Source organism: Camelus bactrianus, chromosome 15 (genome assembly GCF_048773025.1).
Source record: "Camelus bactrianus isolate YW-2024 breed Bactrian camel chromosome 15, ASM4877302v1, whole genome shotgun sequence".
In the NCBI taxonomy this organism is placed as follows: Eukaryota; Metazoa; Chordata; class Mammalia; order Artiodactyla; family Camelidae; genus Camelus; species Camelus bactrianus.
This window is the reverse complement of record NC_133553.1, coordinates 32,424,512-32,451,359: the sequence shown is the minus strand read 5'-3', so window position 1 is coordinate 32,451,359 and position 26,848 is coordinate 32,424,512. Positions and strand designations below refer to the sequence as shown.

General features: G+C 35.6%; 1 protein-coding gene across 6 annotated transcripts in view; it reads right to left on the bottom strand.

Moving 5' to 3' along the window:
- The window catches only part of BABAM2 (BRISC and BRCA1 A complex member 2), a 387,982-nt gene that overhangs the window by 259,740 nt on the left and 101,394 nt on the right, over window positions 1-26,848 (bottom strand). For 5 of the 6 annotated variants that reach the window (XM_074341828.1, XM_045511781.2, XM_045511778.2 and 2 more), the window contains one exon: window positions 25,593-25,687. In XM_074341828.1, coding sequence (XP_074197929.1) covers window positions 25,593-25,687 — 95 coding nt within the window. Of the gene's footprint in view, window positions 1-25,592; window positions 25,688-26,081; window positions 26,237-26,848 lie in introns of those variants that run through there. The other variant, XM_045511785.2, reaches the window with a different exon arrangement.

The following is a 26,848-nucleotide window of genomic DNA, read 5'->3' as shown; positions in this document are numbered from 1 at the left end:
TGACCAGCACGCAGCCCCACACCATGTTGAACTACCACTTCAAATAAGTTTCTGGAATCACCCAGCACATTTCTAAGTTCTGCTTCTTTCTCTGGAATTAGGGGTGGAGAGATGGAAGCAAACTAGGGTGGGAGGGAGCAGGGGAAGGAAGGAATCTCAAATCACATCTCTTGATTCAGCCTTCCTTGTTTACTAAGAGAAAGAAAGTAAAAAGCAGATTCCTTTCTATCTTGGAACCCTCTCCACAAGTGGAACAAAGTTGAAAAGAAAGAACAGAGTACTCTCCCCAGAACCTTCACTAGCCTTTCTTCTCTTAACAATATAACCACTTAGAGAACAGGGATGGTATCTTTTCCACAATATGTATAAGAGAATTAAGACTGGAAACACTAAAATCATTAAATAGAAACACTTGAGAGAGTGCTGAATTTAATGGTGACTAAATGACTAAGATATTATCTTTATCTACACAACTTTAAGGTGATATCTTATAAATACAAAATCAAACCTATTTGGGAGGGGTGGGTATAGCTCAGTGGTAGAGAACATGCTTAGCATTCATAAGGTCCTGGGTTCAAGCCCCAGTACCCTCATTTAAAAAAAATCAAATCTACTTGAAGCTGAAATGCTCAAGTTTTACATCTACTATTTCTCAAAAAAGGATGAATAAATAATATTATTAAGTTCAATTTTAGATAAAATGCCAGTGTAGACTAAAATTTGATTAATGAACCCTAAGCACTAAAAATCTGTCTGGCCAACAAAGTGTTTTAAATAAATTTAAATTCCTTTAAGTTAAGCATGCATCCAGTTCACCAAGACGGCAAAAATTAAAAAAAAAAATCATTTTGTGACCCCAGATTGGCTGTGGCTCTGAAATGAATGCTACTATTGACCTAAGTCACTGGTGCCACACGCTTTCTCAATCAAGGCTACTCAGACTCTGAGAATAAAAGGCAACAATGCAATGGCAGAAATGAAATTAGCAAATATGATTTCTAACTTAATTCAAATTGTTTTTCCTGGGGATGTATTTAAATTGTCCAGGTTGCTCGAATATCATCCAGGGATGTGATTTTGAAGGAAACAGCTTGTTACTGGTTTTCCTGGCTGTACTACAAGAAACAACAGTGTGAGCTTATTTTAAGTTAAAGTGTGCTTCTGTGTTTCTTTACAAGAAATTAACTGCAATCATTTAGTTAAAGCAAACACTTTGTGAGTGTTTCACTTTTCATTAGAAAATGTCTTGAGGAGTCTTTTTTTTTAATAGGGCTGGGTTTTTTGGGGGTTTTTTTATTGAGTGTTAGGAGTACTTGATGTATTCTGGAGAGGAGTCTTTTAAACTTAGAAGATCCCAATCCTAATTTCTGCACATAAATTTAAAGCTTGGAGAAAATTATTTAAATCATGGTGAAAAATGATTCAAGCTTAGTGATCCTCTGCTGGCACTGAGTGTTTCATAGCCAAAGGGGAGTCACAACATCACAGGAGTCCAGTCTCCCAGATCAAGACAACTTTTTTCCTGCCTCAGTCGGGACCAGACCTCAGGGTAGATTCTCAATTCTTTTCAACTATGATAATCACGAAGAGATCCATAAGAATGAGCAGAATGGAACAAGACAGAGAACAAACAGCTTCAATCAAGTTGTTATTTTTATTAGAGAAGCACCTGCAGGATCTGACACCTGGTTTCTGACCTCTGCCCTAAATGATTTCCCTAGCTAGACTTGGCCCCTGGGCTACAGTGATTTATCCTATACAACTGCTTCTCCTCTCCTGAGCTGAGCTTACTGGACTTAACTTCAGACCCACAGTATTCACCAGACTCTCCTCCTCTTAGCCAAAATCCCAGTCTTGGGCCTTCCTGGCCAGCAGTCTTTGGAGCAACCAATGTCCTAGTAACACAGTTTGTGTGTAAATGATCAGGGGAAACTGAACAAGGAAGAAAAAGCAACGCAAAGTAAACCATCATCTAAAGGAAATGATATCCACAAAATACAATACACAAGGCAGGAAGAGCTTTCAGTATCTTTATCCTTCCCCCTAAAAACTCTACCTCACTTCACGTCCAGATAATGTCCATGTCAAAACCCACATTCAGTTGATATCTATTGTTTGATTTCCAACATCCCTTTCCCTTCTTCTGGTAACAAAAACCCAAATTTCCTTTGGGAAACCACCCCTCCCCATTCTCAGGAATAGGTTTTGAGTAAGAACTTCCACCTCAAGCTCCATAGGTCCTGACTGCCGAACCCCATCAACATTTCCTATGCACCTAGAAAATTCAGCTACAGGCACATATCCAATCAAACCCAACAAGATAAATGAAGACAGCAGCTGGGACTTCTGAGAAATAAAAGCGTTCTTTCTTCCCATGGTAGAAGAATATAAAGTCTGAGCTAGAGTAACAATTTTGTATTCACAAAGGAAGAGACTTGAGCTGCTGGATGGGCATGGAGACTAAGAATAAAGTCAACACAGTGGAAGGCAGAGTAGAGAAGAAATGAAATAGAAACTAGGTCCTCAAACGGCATTATTGTAGCCACTGGACCAAGCCTTATCTGAAGCCCACCTGCGGTCTTTCAAGTTCTGTAAGCCAGTGAATTCCCTCTATTGTTTAAGCCAGTAATGAATTAGGTTTTCTATCACTAAAAAGAAAAAAGAAAACAAAAGAAAGAGCACTGACACACCATATCACTATTTTACTTCCTGTAAGACAAAGAATAGAGGGAGAGGTGCATAAATTCATAACTATTTAAAAACCCTTTAATCCAAGTTATAGATTTGATTTGGTCCTTATATTTTCTGCCAGAGACAATAGTTAAGCACCTTCTTACAGTTGCAGCAGAAAAATCTACATAATTACTCTATTTAATTAATGACCCAACAATGATTATAGTCATTTCTCTTAAAGAAAAAATAAATAAAAAGGAAAAAGATGGAAGAATCTACCCTTATATATTACAACTCATTCAATGCACCTAAAACGGATCTGAAATAGGTATCTGAGATATTCCCCATTCCAGAGCTTTTCAAACATTATTCAAGTATTTGATTCAGTGGGTAACAAAGTGAGACTTTTGAAGAAGCCAGTAGTCCTGTTGATGGATATAAAGGAGAAAAGTGAACAATCGGGCCAGACCTTATAAGAACACTTTGATTACTGACACATGTCTTGGGTATGCATACAACAAGCAGCACCCAGCTCTTCATGTGCACTGAGCTTAGACAGGAGGTCTTTACTGCCTTCACGGTCCTGTAAACAGGAGATATTTTTACCTTTCCTCCACTTGAGTGAAACATAATCAGCATGGACAAACTGAACTAGTGTCTTATGAATGCTGGCTGCACGCCAAACTTCAAACGTGTACCTTTGACCAGTAAACCTTTACATCTCTGCACAAATTCTCTCTCCAGAGAGACTGAAAATGGGCCCCCACAAAGCAGCCACAGTGATTGCCTCCAATAATTTGTCAACTTAGCAATACGTAGTGATTACTCAGCTGCATCAATTTTCACTTCCTTAAACTTACCATCTCTCTCCAGTCCCCAAAGCCATTCTTCACTAGTTCTTTCAACACTGTGGTAATCCTCAAAGTCAACTAAAGAAAAGTGTCTGTTTCAAATTGTACCACCCAAACAATCTTCCCTGGGTCTCAGTTAGAGTAAATCATCATGAATACATACCCTCCAATGAAATGCCTCAAGAACCCTAACAAGGCCCTTATATCCTGAGCCACCAATATCTATTCCTATTAACTCATTTTCATCAAAGAGAACGGGGTTCTTTCTGTCAATAAAAACCACTTAAAAAAAAAAAACCCTTAACAGAGACTGTCAATATGTAATCTTCATTGACCAAAGAAGCTTGATATCTCCCAGCAAGTACAGAAAACTTTTCTCCCTACAGCTATAGTTCCCAACCTGGCTACCATAAGAATAACTGTGAAAACATCTTCTAAAAAGACAGATTCTCAGATCCTACCCTCTGAGACACTGATTCAGTAGGCCTGGAGTGATACCCACTTCTTGGCCCTAAAGTATCTGTTTTGTGATTTTTGGAGTCATGTTCAGACACTTTGATAGCAAGGCAGAAACCCAGAAAATTTGATCATGTTTCTGACAAATTTTCTTATTGTGATCAAAGACCCAAATAATTTCACATAAACTCATTAGGCCTTCACATAAGATCCACTGTCTAAATGATGACTAAAGGCTCCATTCTCTAGAGCTTTCCATTCGAACTGCCCTACACATCCCCAGGATGCAACAGAATGTGTCTCCAGACCTGTGACTGACTTCTAACAATAACTGACACCTGGAACTCAGGGCTATCCATACCCAGAAAAAAAAAAGTCTCCAATGATGGAGAGTCAACATCATTCTTGCAAATTCCTATTTCTCCTACAGTAGTAGATTCTACTAAACTTGATCCCCCATCTGCCTAGATCTGCAATATCTTTCTGGCTCCTCCTGGGATCCCATCATCTCTAATTTAATATCATCTATGTCTCAGGAAAAAAACATCAAATAGCTTACTAAACGGTGTGATCATTCTTAAATTGGACGTATTTGTTTGTGTTTAATTTTAAATCAACATCTTTTCTCCCAAATGTTTTTATGACGGCTCCATTTATATCAAGGAATTACAGAGGGGTTGCAAATTGGCAGCCTCAGCCTGCAGACATGCTTTCTTTGACCCACACAAAATTTTTATTTGAAAATCTTTAGACAAGGCATACACACTTCAGTAGGTCACAATCCCCACCAATTACAACTGCTTTAGGCTGATCTTTTTCACTCACTTGTATTACTTGGGCGGCTTCTTTAGGCATCTGAGTTTGCAACACCTGAATTACGATTTTAGAGAATTTACTAAGATATTTTTCCTTCCTTGGTTCCTTTACTTATGGTACCACATAAGCTGTTTATTGATGTCACATAAGCAAAATGCAAACGAACGGCTAAAGTTCCTCAGGCATTGAAAATTAAAGATAAAAAGAAAGTTCTTCTATTCCATGCACCCACTAATGTTCATGAAGAATGACCGATTGTCTGGGTAATAGAGTTATTTCATATTATCTCCCCTCTATTAGACTATATAACTATCTGAGAACAGAGACAGTATCTTATTCATCTTTGCACAAAGGATGTGTTAGACACCATGGGCTACTCAAATTATTTGTCAAATGAATGATCACCACTATTCAATTCATTATAAGCCAAGTTAAATATATTAAAGGATCTGAAATTTTTTCAGGGTCAATAAAGATACTGGCTATTGGGAGCCAAGCTAATCTGTGGTTATGAGCAGAAGTAGACAAAAGAAACAGGACAGCAATTCTGAAAATACAATATTGCAATATGACTAATTATAGTCATCAATCATTAAAAGTTTGAACAGTCTGAAAAAATACTACCTTAAAAGCATTTTAAGGTATAATTTCTTTCCAAAAGTGAGCACACTTAAAATAAGAATTAAAAAATTATTCAAACAAAATCAAATTATCATGGCTCAACAGACAAGGTCTAAAGGATATAAAATTGCACATTAAATCAGTTCCCAGTTCAAAAAACCTGCAAGAGATGTTGATCTTCCTGTTTTTCATAAACCTTATAATTGTGCTTCCAGAAAACTACCAAGCATCTGCCTCTATGTAGCTAATTCTTTTAATCTTGGAGGCCTCACAAGGAAATAGGGAGTGCACTGTGCCAGGATCACTATCTTCTCCAGCCAAAATCATTATGCCTTGGAGCCAATTTCCTCTTGGTAAATTTTGATCAAATTCTTTCAATTTGCAACTTCCTCAGTACTGGTAATCGCTACACTTGTCACAAGTCTGTATATATGTGTTTCATATTTAACAATATACATGATCAATTTAACAGTAGCCTATACACATGTGCACTATATATATGTGCATCTATATATGCAGCCACACATATATATCCATGCATGCTGGTTCCTGTAAGTCTCTTTACTTACACTCTGTCTCATTTGGGCTTTCTTAAGCCAGTGATAACTCTCTCTGGTAATTAACATTACTTTGGAAATCTACATTAATGAACTCTACTACACAGCTACAATATTATGCAATCGAGGTTAATAATAATTCTGATGGGGTAAACAGTCCCTTAAAAGCTTCTGAATCATCACAGAAAGATCAAATTATGTTCTACTTTTAGTGGAAAGGGTATTTTATCAAAAATCAATCATTTTAAAAGAATTGGTGACCTATATACAAATTCTACAGTAAATTTTTATGAGTCTGAATATTCGATTAACCAGTGAAACTTATTTCATAGTTATTCTTGATAAAGTAGAATTTCTGTAATTTTTATATATGACTCATCTTTAAAATGTACATATTTACATATATTATTAACAGGAATTGCAGATTAACCACAACACCATATTTCACAACTATGATATACAATTCTTCAGTCCTTTAAGTGCCAAACTGTTGACTCTCTAGTTGTTGTCGTTATTCTTTAAAATAAGCCATGTTAAATATAATTTACCTTTCCTGGTGAATCAAGGTCTTTATTATGAGAGCATATTATACTGCTACTTTTTAAAAACAATAATATCATTAGAGGTTTTTAAGTGAATAGGGCCATCTCTCCTTAAAATGAATGACTTCAGGATAACTGTACCTTTATAATTCCTCTGTTGCTTTTGATAGTTTTTTTCTACCTACTATACACACATTTGTCTCATTTTGCTATAACCAGTGTCATTGTAAATTTTAATCTTCAGTCATGTGTTCTACACAATTATACGAATAAAAGCTAAAATACCTCTATAGCTTATGTATGAAATAAAGCAAATAGTCCTTATCACAAAATTCAGAACCTCTTTTTTTTGGGGGGTGGGGGTTATTTTTGATTTGTGACTATGTACCAGGTGGTTGAAGGTGCACAAAATCTGGGACACAGATCCACCTACCAATTCATAGGAAATGCAGAAGAACAAAGGAACATGTTAAACCATACCACAGGAATACACTCAACAGAATCTAGTCTGCGGGAATTTTATAAGACAAATGGCTCTGCTTCTTCCATCATAATTTGCAAATGGAGGGGGAAAAGATGGAGAAAACTACAAGTTAGAAGACATTTAAAAGGTGTAACAATTAATCACAATGTGTAGATTCTGATTCAGAAAATTTGAAATTTGAACACTGGTTATCTCATGATGCTATGGAATTACTGTTAATTTTTTTAGACAAGATAATGATATTTTGGTTATGCTATTTAAAATATTCCTCATCTTTTTTAGTAACATACCAAAATATTCACAGATGAAATGACAAAATGTAGGGGATTTGCTTCAAAATAATATGCTAGGGGTTAAGTGGATGAAGGTACAGATAAAGGAAGACTGATAATGAGTTGACGATCACTGCAGCTGGGTGACAGACCCACGAGGATTCATTACATAATACTTTCTACTTTTGCATGTGTTTGAAATTTTCCATAATAAAAAATTTTTTTAATGAGACAATTCTATAGTTAGAAAGAAGTTTGTTTTGCTTTGATTTCTAAAAATTATATCTAAGAATAATGCTTTGACTTCTAAAAATGGCTAGTTATAAATTTATGCTAAAAGTTAAAGAAGCTGTATCATTAAACTAACCTTACTCTTTAAAATCCAGCTAAAAGAATTTCTCAGTTTTCAAAATCTTCATTAATCCTTTATCTTAAATGTTATTAACATCTTACACTGAATTATTTTCTTAGAAGACAAAAATTCTCACAGGGCATGTTGTAAAACAGCACAAAAATTTAGATCACAGTGTTAATGGTTATAAATTAAAAGGTACAAAAAAGTACTAACAAAAACTAAGAAATGACTCCTAGGCTCTCTTCAGGAAGTTAAAGTCATTAGGTTAATGGATAGTATTTCAATTGTTTATTTTTAGTCTTAAATCCTTTGAAAATTACTATTACAGATTTTCTGATTCAGTAAAATATTATTAAGGCTGCCTATGATTTATTCACTATGAACTAGACATTTAAAACATAAATCTGTAGCTAATCCGAAAATTATTTCTTGTCAGTTATATTCATATATCAAGACAAGCATATTTCATCTTTTCCTGATACTAAAATGCTTTTAAATTTAATGTGGGTGAATTTAGTGAATTTGGGTTTAGAAGTAGTATTACCTGGGCAGGGGTTGAAAGTAAAACAAATGGTTAACTTATGCTTTTAATACAAAAATTAGTTTTCAAATTAAATCAATCTTCACTGGGAAAATTTTACATTTTTAAAATAATTCCCACAGAATCTGTGCTAAAAGTTCATGTTAACCTTGCAAACATCTCCAAATTAATAAAATAAATAAATCCTTATAAAATGTGCCTTTAAACATACAAATTACATAAAATTATTATATTAATCACTATTCTCACCAATTAATTTTTTCAAATCTTCTAAAGGACTCCTTTGATTTTAAAATGTGACTGATCATTTCTGATATCCTATATTTTAGCTACTATAAGTAATTAGCTACCTTTCTTCAGAAAAATCTATAATAATACAGATTTTTTACTTTTTAATCTGGCTTCTTCATAAGTGTTCTTGAAACATATTCAAGAAACTGCATTAACTGTGCTAAATGTTTTGCTTACAATAATATTGTGCTTCTACGGCATTTTCATATCTCAACAACTTAAAAACATTTTTTAAATATATACAAGGTCTACTGAATCACTGTTAGTTCAAGGCTACAAATCACTCTGTGGTTGAATGATTACATCAGACCAGTGGAAGGGTTGAGCTGGCACTTTACTTTGCAGGTTTAAACATCTTGGCTCTCCAAAGCTTGTGTGGGGGCTGCAGTTTGGCATAAAATTCTCAGCCGGATACAGATAATTTCTCTGAAAAAATGTTTTTAAACGACTAAGGTTTTTTTGCTTTTTAAAAATGCTGGAGAAAGCATACATTAGAATCAGTTTCAAAATTTAGAATACTCTTTCCCTTTTTAATGTTCCCATCCCTGTAGATAACCCAAGTGTAGCAAAATAACCCCAAACCTAAAGACTTTCAATAAGTACAAAACCTCACTTCTATATGAGTTTAAATGTACATTCAAAAAAATCAGAATAAATTGCTTCCCGTTATAAAGGGAAATTAAAGGACTTCTCTGAAGATACAAACATATGCTAAACCTCCTATAGTAAAGATTATACGTTGCCCTTGGTCATTTTGGCTTCCACACAGTTTTATTTCCATTTTTTCATTCAAGTGTTGCATTCTTTATTCTTGACAACAGCCTTGTGAGATAGGTATTAATATTAGCAGTTTTATTAATAAACCCATAGATGCTAAGTACTTCAGCCAGCATAGTCCACATAGTAATCACCAGAGCTGAAACTAGAATTCAGATCTGTCATATTAACCATATTCATTTGTAGCACCCTCAATTCGCAGCCCTGGTTGTACACTAGAACTGGCTTTCTAAAACCACTGATGCTTAGGCTCTAAACTAGACTAAATAAGTAAATCAGAATCTCTAGGAGACAGGAGGCTCGGTATATTTCCAGTGGTTCTCATGAAAAAATAACAGTATTACACAAAGCAATACAAGAACAGAAGAGCAGAAAGAAGGATGGCAGACATGGTCAATACTAAGTCAACCACTTTCAAAGCCAAGCTTTAATGCCATTTTCTTTTCTTACCCTATAGACACCCACGTCCCCACTCCCAAATCAGTAAACATCAAGAAAAAGTCACTTAATTTTAATATTTGCCTGTATGAAGTATATTGGGGACATAAGTCCTAATGTCCACCAAAATGTGTAAGGCAATTCTAGTTAAAATACCCTCTGGATGAGTCATAATTTTATACCCTCCTTACTGCTATCTCCCTTCACTATATTTTATTGCTCCTCATTCCTTTCTGCATCTCTCATCTTCCAACTGAAATCTTGTCTTCTCCCTGTAAAGTTAGTAAAGGTTTGCCGATAATGAACTCTGTTTTTGTTACCTGAAAAATGTAATAATTTCACTTAATTCCTGAAGGATATTTTTGCTAGATACAGAATTTTAAATGGTCATGGTTTCCTTTCACCACATTAAAGATATCATTCAACTGTCTTCTATTTTCCATGTTGCTATAAGAAGTCAGCTAACAGTCAAACAGTGGCTCTTCTATTTTCTCTGGTTGTTTTTAGATTCTTCTTATTGTCCAGTTTGCTGTAGTTTTGCCATGATGTATCTAGAAGTGCTTTTCTTTATATATATCTGCTTAGGATTAAGTGGACTTCCTGAATCTAAGGAATTACATTGATTAATTTTTGTATGCTAAATATATCCAATTCCTTTTTAAAGTGTTTTATTGTGAAATATAACAAGTATATAGACAAGGCCACAAAACAAAAATGTGTAACAACTAATAATCATAAAATTGACACCTGTGAAAGGAATGGAGCATATGTACGAAGCTAAGCTGACCAGCACTCTCCATTGCCCAGAGCAACAATGTTCATGGATATGATGACCCAAATGAGGCTAATCAAGACTGACAAGTCTCAATTCTAAGACTTTTGTTCACGATGTCAGACTTCCTCTTCCTCTGGTGTTGTGATGTTGACCAATAGGCGATGTTACAAAGGGCCTGAGAACAATACCAGCAAAGAAGAAGTAAGAGCAAAGTCCTGAGGACACTGTTTGATCCCCAAACCAGTCATACCCCAATCTAGCTTTACCCCTGGTCTTTTCTGTTATGTGAACCAATAAATCCTCTTTCTACTTAAGCCAGTTTGGTTACATTTTCTGTTATGTGAGTGCTACCAGGTTCTAACTGATACAATTCATCATGTGATTTCCCTTCTTGAAGCATTCTCCATCTAAATTTTGTTATTATTTTTCTTTTCTACTTTATATCATAATTGTCTATAGCCAGATTTTCTCTGCTACTGAACTGTGAGCACAGTGAGCACAGTGGCTGACATGAAAGGTATTCAATAAACATGTACTGAAGAAACTGTGATATCAATGAATCATTCATCTTTGTATTCCTAGCACCTAGTACAAAAGCTTAAATGTAGTAAAGACTCAATACATGCTTGCAGAAAGAATTAACTACCAAATAATCAGGTGGAAATAATACCACAAAAGAGCAGAGATCAGGATACACACAAATGATATCTTAAAATAACCCTTTCCAGAGGCTAGAATGATCCAAGTGGTAGTGGATTAGAGTTGGAGATACCAGTATAAAACCATGTTTCATTTAATGTAGATACAAAGGGTTAATATGTAAAATATTTATGGATATTTGTATTTCCTTCCTCTGTTAGCTGAGAGGACTCAAAAGAAATGACACCCCAGTAGTAACAAGCACATTTAGCACTCAGATCTTGGTTTCTAATACACTTCTCCAATAAATAAAAAGAACTAGGGCTTCTTGGAGAAATGGCTGATTCTGAGACTAGAGCAGGAAATATATAAGATGGGCCTAAGCATCCTGTAGTGGTATAAATAAAGAAAGTGCCCCAAAAAACAAGCTTATAATAATGGGGGTATGTCAAAGGGATATAGGAGCCAACTGAATAGCTTCCAATGGCCAAAGCTGGAACAATTTCAGTAACAAAATAAACAATAGTATCAGATCATAACCCAAAGTATAAAATAAATATCTACAAGTCCACACTGATATAAATAAGAGATGTGGAAGAACACACAAATCTTCAATGCAGAAGAATTCCAAGTAATTTAAGTATTCTGTCCTTAAAGAGGTAGAGCATAACTCCCACTCCTTAAGTGTGGGATGCACACGGTAACTTCCTTCTAAAGAAGATAATATGGAAAGGAGGAGAAAAAAGTAACTTTACAGTTGAGAAACCTGACAAACACTCTCCCAAGCCAAGTGATCAACGTTAATATCAACAGTGATAAGTCACTGATAGTGTGTACCCTAGATGTGATGTGATGAGAATGGCATTTGACCTTTGAGGCCTTCCTACCAAAAGCCCATAACCACAGTCTATCCATGACAAAAACATTAGACAAATCTCAGTTAAGAGACAAACTATAAAATACCTGCCAAATACTCCTCAAAACTGTCAAGGTCACCAAAAACAAGGAAAGTCTGAGAAACTGTCACAACTACAGGAAACTAAACAGACAAGAGAACTAAATGCAAAGTAGTATCTTCGATGGGATCCTAGACAGAAAAAGGACATTAGGGGAAAATGAAGGCAATCTGAATAAAGTGGAGACTTTAGTTAATAATGATGAATCAACATTGGTTCATTAATTGCCACAAATGTATCACAGTAATGTAAGGTGTCAGCAATAGCCAAACAATGCACGGTGCACAGAAACTCTCTGCACTATCTTTACAATAATTCTGTAAATATAAAGCTAAACGTTCTGAAACTAAAAGTTCTAAAAACTTTATTAAAAAAATACATTGCTCTTCACTCAAAAGGCCCTGTATACTAAAAGCACACAAGGTAAGCTAGTTGTAAGACCATCCTTTGAAACAAGCAGAGAATGTAAAATAATCAACTTAGAGGTTCTGAGGGAACATAATCAACAATCAAGAGCATATTTTTCTTTAAAAATGTAGAATAAAATTTGACTCCTCTGAAAAAGTAATGGACAGATACGAAGTTCACAACTATTTCCAGAAGTGTACCTAACAACAAGTGGCTAAAAAATAAAGGCATCAAAAATTTCTAGACTCCTCAACACTTTAGGGAAAAAAAATATCTTCAGACCATGAACATCTCACAAAAGCACGTCAAGATAAACCATAATTTTTTTAAAAAGGAAAACAAAGTAAAACAAAACCTGCAGCAGTTCCTTAAAATCACAGCCTAAACCTATAATGAATGATCTTTAGCTTTGTATTCTAAACCCCTCACAATTTTGCTTCAATCTGCTTCTGTAACTGTATTTTCTACTCTAACTATGCAAGCTCTACTCATGCAAGCTCTACTCCACCTATGCAAGCTCTACTCCAAGAAAAGTGGTTTGCTCAATGCTTCCAACATGCCATTCTTGGTTTATGATGCTTCTCTGTAACTTTGTCTTCCTGACTACAGTGCCATCCCTTCTGTTCACCTTCTAAATCCTAATCCTGCTTAAAGACCCAGCTAAAATCCTTCCTCCCCCCACAAAGCCTCAGATAATCATAAAGGTGCAATAATCACTTCATCAGAACTCCTGTACCATTAATGTGGTTCTTAGCATATTCATTAATTTATTTTTTAAAAAATAATGTGTAACTTGCTAAGTGCCTTACCACAAATAAGTGTTAGGGAAATTAAAGGTGAATAAGATATGGTCTCTGCCTTCAAGGTGCTCTAGGAATGGCAGAGAAGATTAAAATGGAAACAAACAACCACTGGACAAAACAGTAGAGCTACAGAGGTATGCAGGATGAGTTATGATAATACACTGCTGTATGCTACAATATTTTTCTTTTTATGTTTAGGTTCTGTTTCTCCAATTAAACCAAAGTCCTCTTGAAAGGAAGAGTTTTTCATCTCCACTCAATGCTGTGTATGTGTTAGCCGAAAATAGTTTGCATGTTGTTTCATTAAAACCTTAATTTCACCCTTACTTTCTTAAGAGAAATGTGCGTAGAATCCCTGTTCACAGAAATTAGACTTATAAATTATAAATTTTTAGTAAGTTATCACCATCATCTACTAGGTATTAAGAATTCACAAATTATTCGCATTTCACTTAGTTAATAGCCCTAAGTGAAGCTCATTGTTTTCAATGAAAAACAAACTTAAAAATAAAGAAAAAGGACTGATTTAAGACACATCTATTTTCTTGAGGAGGCACTAACCATCAGGGACAGGTCAAAAGAATAGAAGCCAATTTTAAAAGATGCTTTAGATGAATTTGTAAGGAAGAACACTTACAATAGTATGTAAATTTAAGAAAAAATTACTGACAACTGTAGAGGACAAGTACGCACATGACAGACAGAAAAATACTGGAGTAAATACACTAAAATATTAATAATACTCATTTCTAAATTGTATGGGATTAAGGATGTGCTTTTCTTAGTACTTAATCTGTATTTTATATGCTGTTAATAATAAAAATACATTATTATAATTTAAACATCCAACTCTTTGGGGAGAGTGCTGGAGGGGAAAAAAAGGTGATAAAGAGAGGATGACAAAGAGAGATGACCGGCCAAAGACAATGATGATCTTCGAAACTGATCATTAAGTAACTCTTCCAAATAAGCACATTTTTTAACTGAATACTTCACATGCAATTCAGTACCTCATTTGCCCAAAAGCGTTTTTACAAATTCAGTTGAGTAAACCAAAACTGGTAACATCTGCTAAATGTTATATTTGCCATTGGATTTCAAAAAATAACTTGGTTTGTCTTTTTTTCATTTGTCTTATGAGAGTAAACATTTTAAATGTACCTTGTTTGTACTTTCAAGATGTTCTGTTTTTCTACAACTGTGCTTTTAAAGTCTTGTTTTTAACACATGCCTTCAAAATTATGTGTGTATGCATATGTGTATATATTAATACTCCTCTCCTTAATCCACAATTGGTTATAGTAGCAACACCTTTGGAAAAAATAAATGAACTGATAAATCATCATCTTTAAACCAAAGGTCTTCCACTATCTCCCCTTAGGAGGTACATTTTACAAATAACAATATCAGCATTCTTCCTACTTCATAAAATGTTTCCATAGCTGATAAGTAAAAATAGGTAATAGTGGAAATACAGAGGTTTTAACTCATCAGCACATAAACCAATTTTGCATTGAAATTTCTGGTAATTTTCTCATATTCACTTGGATCATACTTGATACATCCTTTGAATCCAAGCTGCATTTAGCTCAAGAGAACCAGAGATGCCATCTCTAAATAATGTTAACCTTGTTTCCTTCTATCTTAGGAAAATCTTCAGGAACTTAAAATCCAGGTTTTCATAAAAAAGGAGGTATATCATCTTTTATATTTTATTAATTTGTATTAATTAATGTTATTGAGTATTTTTATTAAACCAAATATTTTTACTCTTAATGATTTTTTTTCTTAATTCTGTATTCTTGCCAACAAAGTAAGTGGTATTTATGGCCCACTAAAATTTTATACTTTTGCTTTCAAAGTAAAGGGCAAAATTATATGTAGGACAACTGATTTAGGCATCCAGATAGGATGGAGTAGCTTTGTATAAACCAGCAATCTCAATAAGAACAACTGGAAAGCCAGATATCTGAAGGTATTTGATGTCTGCTGGAGCAATGAGAACTGGAGAGGCTGAGAATTCAGAAAGGAGAGAACATGAGGGAGAGGTACCCCTGGGACATCTGCAAATTCTGGGCACAGGAGGAAGGCTGAGAATCCAGGCTTTCCACAGCACAAAGCTGCTGTTGGACTCAGAAGAATCATAAGAACAGAGTCCTGAGAGACTTCAAACACGCAGCTCAAGACATGTGATAAATTCCGGGGCAGCCCAAGGGCAAGAAGCTAAAAATTAAGCAACCACTTCTGAAAAGCAGAGCAGCAGTCTTACAAGAGAAAATTTAGAGTATGGGATCTGTCTGGGCAAAGATCCATGCTGTTTGGATGTTTGAATAATTTGATAAATAACACGGCAGCCTATTTTAAAATATTTTATTGGTCAAGGCACTTAGAAGGGTCAAGGAACACTGACCACTCCAGACTCCCAGTTGAAAACCCTGAAGAGCTCTACCTCAGAAACAGTAGTAAACCAGAGGTAGACAGACCCTTACCTAAGCCATCAACTAGCCTCAAGCCAGCACAGTCTGTCTGGAGTCAGGTGATCAGTCAACACGTGTCTGCCTGTGAGAGGGGACAAAGACTCTCTCCAGAAGATGAGAGTATCATCTGGAGCCTCTATAGTCTTTTAACCAGAATATTTAAAAATTCACTCAAAACAATAAGAAACATACAGGACCACATGACTGAGAAGCAAAGAAAAAAAAAAAGCAGGCAAAACAAATAGACCCTAAAATATTCCAGATACTGAAATTGGTTCATAAGGACTTGAAAATAAATACGATTAGTATGTACAAGAAAATGGAGAAAACTATAGATGAAAAGATAAATTCACCAAAGAACTTACAGAAAAGAACCAAACAGAATTATAGAATTGAAGAATATATTACCTAAAATTAAGAACTCATTAGATGGATTTAATAACAAGTTAGTCACAGCAGAAAACAATAAACTGGAAGATACACTAAGTGTTGCTTAGTAGTGCTGGTTATTCATTTATTGCCTCTCATCTCCCAAATCTACTCTTCTTTGTCCTGTTTATGAGACTGGAGCTGGGCCCTGTAAACATTTTTCCTTTGGCAGCTGGTACAAGATTTAGCTTGTCAATAGAAAGTGATGGAGGGACAAGGTAAGGCATAACATAAAGAGGAGCATCTTATCCTGGTTCTAGTGTACGTTTCATAGCTGCTCCTATGGTGCAGCTGCCGGAGGCATGCAGGAGACCCAGCAGTGCTCACCCTCCAGCCTGTTCAACTGGCACCCAGCCCATTTCTCCTCGCCAGTCCTGGACGACCAGCACCCAGTAGGCTATGTACCAGTTCTGGCCTGCAGCACCCCCAAGTGAAAGTCTCCATCATCCAGGGAGCTGCACCACACCCTCTGCAATAAGGAGGTCAGAGTCTCGGCCCCAGGGGAGACATGAGAGAACGGGTCTACCCAGTTTGTTCCTTTTTGGGTATTCTCCCTCCACTTTACTCCATATTGATATGGTTTCTGTCTCCTGACTGAACTCCGACTAATACACTGGTTCACTTTAAGTGCACCTGGTTTGTATTTGTGCTTTCAAGATGTTCTGTTTTTATACAACTGTGTTTTTAAAGACTTGTTTATAACACGTCTTCAAAATTATATGTGTGTATGTGTATGTGTGTATATTAACAGTCCTCTCCTTAATTCTCTATACCATGTGAGCCATCATGTCCACCCTTCAGTACATATCCATCAGAAACGCACACATATATTTACCAAGACATGTAGAATATTCATAGTAGCACTATTCACAACAGCAAAAAAATGAAAATAATCCAAACGCTAATCAGTAATAGAACTGATAAAGGAAATGAGGTACACTCACACAGTGGAACACCATGAGCAATGAGCATACAACAACAACAACTGCATGGGTGAAGTTCCCAAACAAATCAGACTCACAAGTACATGCTGTTTGATTCCAAGTGTAGAAAGATCAAAAAGAGGCAAAATTAATGATGATGATTTAAGTCAGCATAGTGTTTACTCTCGCGCAAGGTGGTCACAGTGATGGGAGGGGGCATGAGTGGGGCTTCTGGAAGCTGATGTGTTCTGTTTCTTGATCAAGGTGCCAGTTACATGATGTGTTTACTTTTTGGCAATTTGCCATGCTACATACTTATGATTTGTACTCTTCAGTAGGAGTGTTATTCTTCAAGTTACATAAAAATGTATTATTTATAAACAACCAAATAATATGCTTCTAAGTCCCTGATACTTAGTGTCCCTGCGTCTGGTAAAGTGCTCCTCCTATATGTCCCTGCAGCACCCTGTGCACACACCTCTATGCCTGCTCATATCACCCGAGGCTGCGATTCTCTTCACTTATCTGTCATGAGCATTATGTCCAGCTTGAGGGTAAAAGATGAGTTTTATAGGTCTCAAATGAGGCATTCAATAGCTATCTGAAAAATGCAGAGCGCTCTCTTGTAGAATACGTTATGGGCTGGGGCAAGGGAGGTGTCTAGGAGCAGGAACACCAACATCAGGGCAGCATTTTTCAACAGTGGGTCATGCAGTCCGTCTTAGCTTAGTGGTTTCTTTACATATATTTTGAATATATTTTACATACACAGGGGATGGACACTATTTTGTACAGATGCATTTCAAAGATGTCTTTCTTTGGGGAGAACAGAGAAGAGCAGGAGAGGAGAAGGGACAAGGAGTTAATACAACATATCTTTCCACACTTACATTCCAGGTGGGCAGAATGGGAAGTGAAGGAATTATACAACCGGTGGGTGGTACCAGCAGTAGCATTACGTTCCCTATCCTGAAGATGCTGGTCCCGAGCACAACATCGTCGTCACCTTCTTCAAACTAGGAAGTCAGATATCAGTGGTTTCCAACCCTGCTATAATTGCAACATGTTCTCATTTAAACGTATGATCCTCCCTTCCTCCTTTATGCAATTTTATTTTAAATTAAAGGGAATTATCACTATTACTTTGAGGGGAAAGAATTTCACAATAACCTTTGAGGTAGCTGAACAGACCACAGGGTGTTGCAAACCCAAGGCTGAAAAAAATCACTGCTTCAGAGTTTCTGTTAACTGATTTTTTACCCCAGATTTCTAAAACTGAATCTTTTCTTCTGTTATGAAATTTTTATTTAAAACATTTTCTAATCTTGGAAACCAGCAAGTCTCTTAAGGAATGCAGAACCTTAAAGGCAAACTATTCACCTAACAGATACACACGGAACACCCCCATGCACCAGGCACTCTTCTAGATACTAGGATACAGTAGTGAACAAAACAAATCCCACTCTCTCCAGAAGCTTCTAGTCCAGTGAATAAACAAAGGTGACCATGTATCCCAGTTTGCCTGGGACTGTCCCATCTTAGTAGTGAACATACTAAATCCCAGAAAACCTTCACCCCTGGGCAAACAAGGGCAGTTGGTAACCTTAGCAGAAACAGATACCTAATAAGGAGCTCAAGTTTTACCAAATGCTGATAAAGTGCAATGAAGAAAATAAAGCAGGAAAAAGATGAGAGAAGAAGGGTATTACACTATTTTGCACATGGAAAGCGGTGATGGCTTTCCTAATGTAACGACATTAGAAGGTAGGAGAGCAAGCCACTCAGATAACTGAGGAAAGAAAGTTCCATGCAGAAGGGAATGAAAATGATGAATAGCAAATAAAGCAGTTCTAAGGAGGTCCTTAGAATTTTTGAAGAATAGCAAGGAGGCCTGTGTGGCTGGAGAAGAATGAGCAAGGTGTAGGATGGAAGGAGGCAAGATCAGAGAAGCAATTACAGCAGCTATAGCAGACCCATCACTTAGGGTTCAGCACAAGCTCCAACTTCTTTCTGATGATTTTAATCCCACAGTTCCAACTCATCATAACTTTCCTTTCTCATTTTAATGGAGCCTCTGTCTTAACTAATTGATCATCCTCTCTTCTTACGTTACATACTGTATGTGAAAACACTATGCAATTATCCCACAGCACTTCTTTGTATCAATTATTCCAACACTGAATTATATACCACCTACGGCCACCATTTTCATGTATCTACATCTCCCTAAAAGTTAGCCTCCTTGAGTTCAAGTCCCATATAACACAGTGTTGGACACCCAGTGTGTAATCAGTCAATACTGACAGATAGGATTTTCCTCTATTCGTCTTTTGTTGATTTTTATGCTTTTTCATTAGTAAAAGAGGGCATCAATAAGTCTGCATCTTACTTATAACATGACACATGAAACAGTATGGCAAACACATAAGACAGAATACAGTAAAAGCAAACCCACCAACAAATTAACTTATGCTGCAGGGACAGCTCTTTAATCAGCAAATGCTTAGGACTTGAGATTCAGGATGAAAGTGCAAACAGGAAAAAGCTCTACAAATGACCACTCCAATCAAGAATCAACTCTTCTTAAGTGTCCCTGAAAAATACTTCTATGTACAGATTAACTGGAAAATTATCACATTACTGTCGTATATAAAACTTTTCACCACCAGTCCCAAACCATTAATTGCTCCCTCTGCCATGTACTATGTTGAATTCACATGATCTTCTCACATTGTCTATTAAATAAAGTAGTGTCTCCAGTACTAACCAGGGAACACATCTGGAGTAGAGTTCAGGCTTTACATCCATTGCTTAGAACTTAGGGCATAACTTTCAGTTACTTTGACTTCATGGTTTGGTGAATACATTATCAGCATACATAAAGTAGAACAATGAAGCAAATTTTTAACAAATCTACAATTTATGAGTCTTGATCTTAAAAGTAGCTTCTGGAAAAACTATAATCTTTTTTGCAATACTGCTTCCATTTCTACTTTAAGAAACACTTTAGGTTCAGTTTATGAGGTCAAAGAAGAAGCAAGCAATGTCACTATTTTATAATCACATCTCAATATCAAAATACGTTATCATCCAGCTTCCACAACGAACGGATTTACCTCAAGAAAGCAGAAAGAGATAAAGAATATAAGTCTGTAGAGAGATTTTTGCTCAGTAGAAAAACTTCATATTAAAAGTTAGAGCTGTAAGGTTGCAGGATACAAGATCAACACACAAAAATCAACTGTTTCTGTACAGCAACAACATGAAACCAAAAGTGAAATTAAAAACAAGTCTATTTACAGGAAGAATAAAGTACTTAGGAATACATTTAACAAAATAAGTGTAAAACTTGTACTCTGAAAATTATAACACATCATTGAAAGATATTAAAGACTTAAAAATGGAAAGGCATTTCATGTCCCTGGATTAGAAGACTTAATATTGTTAAGATGGCAGTAATCTCTAGCTGGATATACAGATTAAATGCAATCTCTATCAAAATCCCAGCTGGATTCTTTGCAGAATTGACAAGCTGATTCTAAAATTAATATGGAAGCGAGAGACTCAATAGTTAAAGCAATCTTGGAGAAGAAAAACAAAGTTTGAAAACTCACACTTCCCAATTTCAAAACTTATTACAAGGTCACAGCAAACAAGACAGTGTGGTACTGGTATAAGTTTAAAATATAGATGAACATAATAGAATGAGAATCCAGAAATATACCCACACATTTATAGTCAAGTGAGTTTCAGAATGCCAAGAATGCCAAAACAATTCATAAGAAAAAAATAGTCTTTCCAATACTGTGCTGGGCCATCTAAACCTCTACTTATAAAACAATAAAGGAAGGCCCCTATCTCACACCATATACAAAAAATAATTCAAAATGGATCCAAGACCTATATGTAAGAGCAAAAATTATAAAACTCTCCAAGGAAAACATGAGTAAATCCTCATCAACTTGGCCTAGGCAATGGTTTCTTAGATATGAAGCCAGAAGCACCAGCAGCAAAAGAAAAAATAGACAAGTGGGACTTCATAAGAATTTTAAATTTTTGTCCTTCAAACAATATTATCTAGATGGTGAAAAGATAATCCACAGAATGGGAGAAAATTTCATAAGTCATATATCTGATAAGGACTTGTATCCAGAATATATAAAGAACTCTTATACCTCAATGATAAAAAAAGACAAATAACCCAATTTTAAAATGGGGAAAGGATTTGGACAGATATTTCTGTAACGAAGATATATAAATGGCCAAGTAACACAAAAAGATGCAAAACATCATTAGCCCTCAGGGAAATGCCAACCAAAAACCACAATGAGATAATCACTTCATACCAACTAGGTTGGATATAATCATAAAGACAGATAACAAGAAGTGTTGGTGAGAATGTGAAGAAACTGGAACACTTTACACCACTGATGGGGATGTAAAAGAGAACATCCCCTATGAAAAAACAGTCTGGGAGTTCCTCAAAAAGTTAAACATAGTATTACCATTTGACTCTGTAATTCCACTCTTAGGGATATATCCAAGAGAAATAGAAATACTTCCATACAATAGTAGTATTTATAATATCCAAAAATGTGGAAATAACCCAAATGTCCATCAACTGACAATGTATAAATAAAATGTGATAAATGTGCATAATGGAATATTATTTGGTAATAAAAAATGAGGTAGTGATACATGTTACACTGAAAACAGTATGCTAAGTGAAAGAAGACAGTCACAAAGGGCCATATAGTGTATGATTCCATTTATGTGAAATATCCAGAAGAGGTAAGTCTATAGAGAGAACGTAGATTAGTTAGCTATTGCCTAGAGTGAACAAGGGTGCCGGTGGGGAGGATAAGGAATTGACTGCTAATGGGTTTGCAGTTTCTTTTAGGGTAAATTTTTGACTGTGATAATAGTTGCACAACTCTGAATATACTAAATACCACTGAATTATACACTATTTTAAATGGGTGAATTGTATGACATATAAATTATGTCTCAATAAAGCTGTTATTTTTTTAAAAATCAGAGCTGGCCCCAAAATGGAAAATGATACCTCAATGGAAATAATGTTAAGCAAAGGCAAATAGCCTTCTATAGGAGATAATACTGTAAAAGATGGATTCAATCAGTGGTTTCCAATAGCAGTTTATGGACTAATACATAAAAATCATCCAGGGAGTTTCATAACTTTTTGGCTCCCTAAAGCATCTAATTCAGTATGTCCAGTGGGGTCCAAACATCTGTATTTTTAATAGGCTTCCTAAATTATTCTAATGTATAGCCAGAAGTGGGAACAACTGACCCACTAAGATCCTAACTCAATAATTTTATGATTCTCTAGTATCTATGAGATCTAGATCTGATATCTATCTAGCATTGTCCATTCATTTGAGAATCTCAAAATTCTTAATGGAATTCACCTTCCTGAAAGAAGAGTTTGAGTTTAGAAAAAAGGAGCTTCATCTAATGGATCAGAACACCTCATATATTTTTATTAACCTTATGTGTATCCTTTATTTAAGCTACTCCAAATCATTTCTTGGAACAAAATAAATTTAAATAAATTAAACAACTATAACTCAATAATTAATCAATTAATTAATTTTAAAAAATAAATTAAACAACTAAAAGATCACATACAGTATCTAAAACTATTATTTCTCAAACTAAGATACAATGGAAAGCCCATCTTTTTCTTCAAATATTTATAGTTTAATAGACTTTTATAGAAAAACATAGATATAATGTATAATCAAATACAAAACTTTCATGAATTTTTAAGATAAAACCAGAAACTTCAAGGAAATTCCATACTTGCCACAGGAACTACTTTGGACTACACTTGTAGATTCTAAGGGTACATATTCATTCCCTTCCCCAGCTAGTACTTCAGCGGAAAAATCCAAGAAGTCTAGGCATTCTGTTTTCCACTCCATGGGTGATAAAATATGTAATCCCCTTCATTCAGAACAGTATATAGACTAATCAGATTATTAGTGACTATGCTGTGTGTACTTCAAGAAGGAAGGGAAAAGTCTGAACTAAATCTATGAACTAAATCATAACCTGTTAACAGTTGAAGAGAGTCCTTCAGAGGCAAACTGTGCTCAGAGAAATGTCTGATGAGGATCAGGTCTTGTAGTTCACCCTGTCCTAGTGTTTTAGCCAGATGACAACGAACATCGAGGGCTACCTCCAGGATATGCAGACCTCACCCAGCTAGTGGAGGCTGTACCCTGGTTGCTTATCTAGGCTTGCTCAGCCCACTGGTCCGTGAAGAAGCACTGGGTAGCCTGCCTGAGGTCTTAGATCAACTATAGCTAAAGGGAAGGTGTTCCTCTATATTTATAACCTCTCTTCTAGATATGGTGCTTTGGTATTTTGGCTGCTCTTTTTCAGCTAATTTCTCAGAAACATTTGTGATAACTTCACTCAGGGACTATCAGAAGAGTAGAGTTATAATATCAACTCTAACACAATTATATAAATCTAGGTCAATTTCCTCAATACTAAAACAGAAAAGTGGAATCAGATGAACCATAAGGTCTTTTCTAGCTTTTAAAGTGTATGCTCTCATAAAAAAAAAAAAGTTTCTTCTTTATAGCACAGGGAACTATATTCAATATCTTGTAATAATCTTTAATGAAAAAGAATATGAAAATGAATATATGTATGTATATGCATGACTGGGTCATTGTGCTGTATGCCAGAAATTGACACATTGCAACTGACTATACAATAAAAAAAAAAGTCTATGCTCTCACATAAATCAATAGATAAATAAAAAAATATACTCTCATAATACTTGTCAATATTGAAGATATGTCTTGCAAATTTTAAGGGCAATTCCAAAAAAGAAATTATAAACATATATTTCTTATCCCTTCCATCACAGTGTTGTGTGTGTTCCCTCTTGCATCATCCTAGCTCAAAGTTCCTTCTTTCCCATCTAGATTTTTACAACAATCCTCAATTCTGGTCCCCAATTTCTTCTTAACCTATTATACTGACTACATACACTGCTGTTAGATGACTCTCAAAGTATCATTTCCTTCAATGGCTCTTAACCTAGCATTCAATGTACTCCACAATCTTACCCCAGTTTATCTTTCTAACCTTTTCTAGCCCTTCTTCATAGTAATTTACTCTTCAGGAAACCTGTCGGTACCTCCTTCTACAATATATTATACATATTTGTTTATGTCAGTCCCCTTGTTGAAATACTCTCAGCCATACTCCCAACTTTTGTTCCACTCTTTGAGTATGAATACACTACAAAGTCTCTTCTGACAACCTTCTTGAAACTTCTGGAGCACTCAGCCTCTAACATTTCTTTGGCATTTAGCATGTGCTATCCTGCACTGGGCAGATTTAACACAGGACAGGTCTATAGGGGTACTTCTGCCTTGTTTTCTCCAGGTAAGACTTTCAGCTTCAATATGGGGTGAATTTGTAACATAAAGCATCTAAAGGGACCATCTTTAAACAATATTTAAAAAAAAATCAACCAAAGTAACAGTTTACGTGTAATTATTAAAAGTTTTGCAACAAAACCATCCTACTCTTTCTAACCATATTTTTACAGCTGTGTTCCCAAATTTAAGATAATTCTTTAGATTTGGGTTAATACTTCCTGTCTAATACTTCCCTTTTAAAAAAGGGAGGGGAGGCAACATTTCAAAGCAAGTCCTCAAACTTCTAATTAGAAAACTTTAATGAGACAAAAAAATGCCCAAAAAAACAAAACTAAGAACATAGTTTTTGAACAATATTAAAACCTCTTATAGCATTGACTTCATAGCAAAATCGAACATGAGAAGGGAAAGAAAGAGACATTTCGTCTGGCCAGACCTTTTAAACAGAACAGCACATGTTTTTCTCTACCAGCCATTCAAATACAATTTTTATATAAACCGCATGTGCTCTGACAAGTACTATCACCCTTCTCTCGGCTTTAAATCCAGAAACATTCTACTTCAACTACGAAGTTTTGGGTCTTACTCAATAAAGGACACTTAATCTGGTCTTTACCCTTCTGATAATAATACTGAGATAATGCAGATACAAGTCCAAATTTGCCACTTTCACTTCTATACAAAAAAAAGGCCTCTTGAAGAGCCAAGAAAACATTCCCCTAAAAAATCCTGTGATGAAGTGTTAGTAAACATTAGAAAATTGATTGCAGGCATGAAATATTAAGTTAAAACAAAGAGAATGTTTTCAACATGTCTCTTTAAACTGAAGTAAAAATATTTTAACCAATATGCTAGAGACTTTTATTAATTCAAAATAGCCTGAAAGTAAAACTGCAAGGAAAAAAAAACTCTAAACTATTTTGGCACACAAAGAGTTGTACTTATTTCACAGGACAGAGAAAAAAGGGGTGGAAAAAAAATCCATATGCTTGGCAAACTTATCTGTTAAGCAACTGTCAAAAGCTAACTTTATTTTCCTTTCAACAAATGAAGATCGTCCAAACGCGCCCCCAGTACTCACATGCAGAGCCGAGGGGTCTGGCAGGAACTCAGCATCTTCTCCAAAGATAAAATCAGGAGGCAGTTCTGGGTACTGGGCATTGAAAATGATATCCCCTGAAATAAAAGAAAATGTCAGGCCCTTCTTATTTCCTTGCTAATACATGAATAATCTGAGGAGTGCATCAGAAAAACTTCTAAAAGAAGTTTATGTTAGTTTAACAAAAAGTTCGAAAAGCACTTTCTGAATGATTAATTCTTCAAACAAAAGAACTGATATCTTCTTTTAAATTAACATCAACAACATGCAATCAAAAAGTGTTATCTTCGAATACACGATAAATATAAGTATCCAAGTAGAAAAGTAGACACAACCAAATCCAAAGTACATGCAGATTTTTACAATAGGAAGCATTACTGTCCACTCACTGCCTGCTAATTAATAAGCCTTTATCAAGGACTAGGTCTCTAAAGATACAGCCCTTGTCTCGAAGAAAATAAACATACAGACCTTCGGTATAATGAAAAGAATGTTTGGCTGGGGGTCCAAAAAGTCAGGTTTATATCCAAGAGATCCCCTATTTATTTATTAGTTCAAGTCACGTTGGGCAAGTTTTAACTTCCTTAGAGTTCAGTTTCTTCATCAGGAAAAAGGAGATATAACAGTACTGACATCACAGCTTTGTTGTGAGGGTAAAAAGAGGCAGCATGCCAGAAAGGTGTCTGGCAAATTGTAAGCACTCAGGAGGTCATACAGAGTACTGCTGTTGTTATTACTGGCATTATACTGAAGCATAAGACAAATTACAAAAGCTCCTTAGCACATTTGTGCTGTAAATTCTTCTAGCTTTCTGTTCTCCTCCTTTCTCCCTCTTTAGCTCCCTTTTACGTCCTCTGCTCACCCCAAGGCTCGGTCTTCATCATTCTGCTAATACCAATAAGCAGACTAGTATATCCACAGTCTAACACACATATGGGGCTCTGGCGTATGAGTGTGTAAACTTGTACACACGCACACAATGTCTGCACCCATACACACACCATAGTGTTATATCAGTCCAATCATCTCTACTGCTCAAATAATATCTTCATAGTGACATCCAAATTTAAACATTCAGACTGCAGTTCTCATTTGAACCTTTCTATCACTATGTACTATGTATTTCAGTTTCAAACACAGCAAGTCTAAAAACATTCTCGTGATTGTCCCTTTTCTCACTCCTCTCTTCCCCTGACTGACCTCCCTTTATCTAGGGAAGGCACTGCTATCCCTTAGTC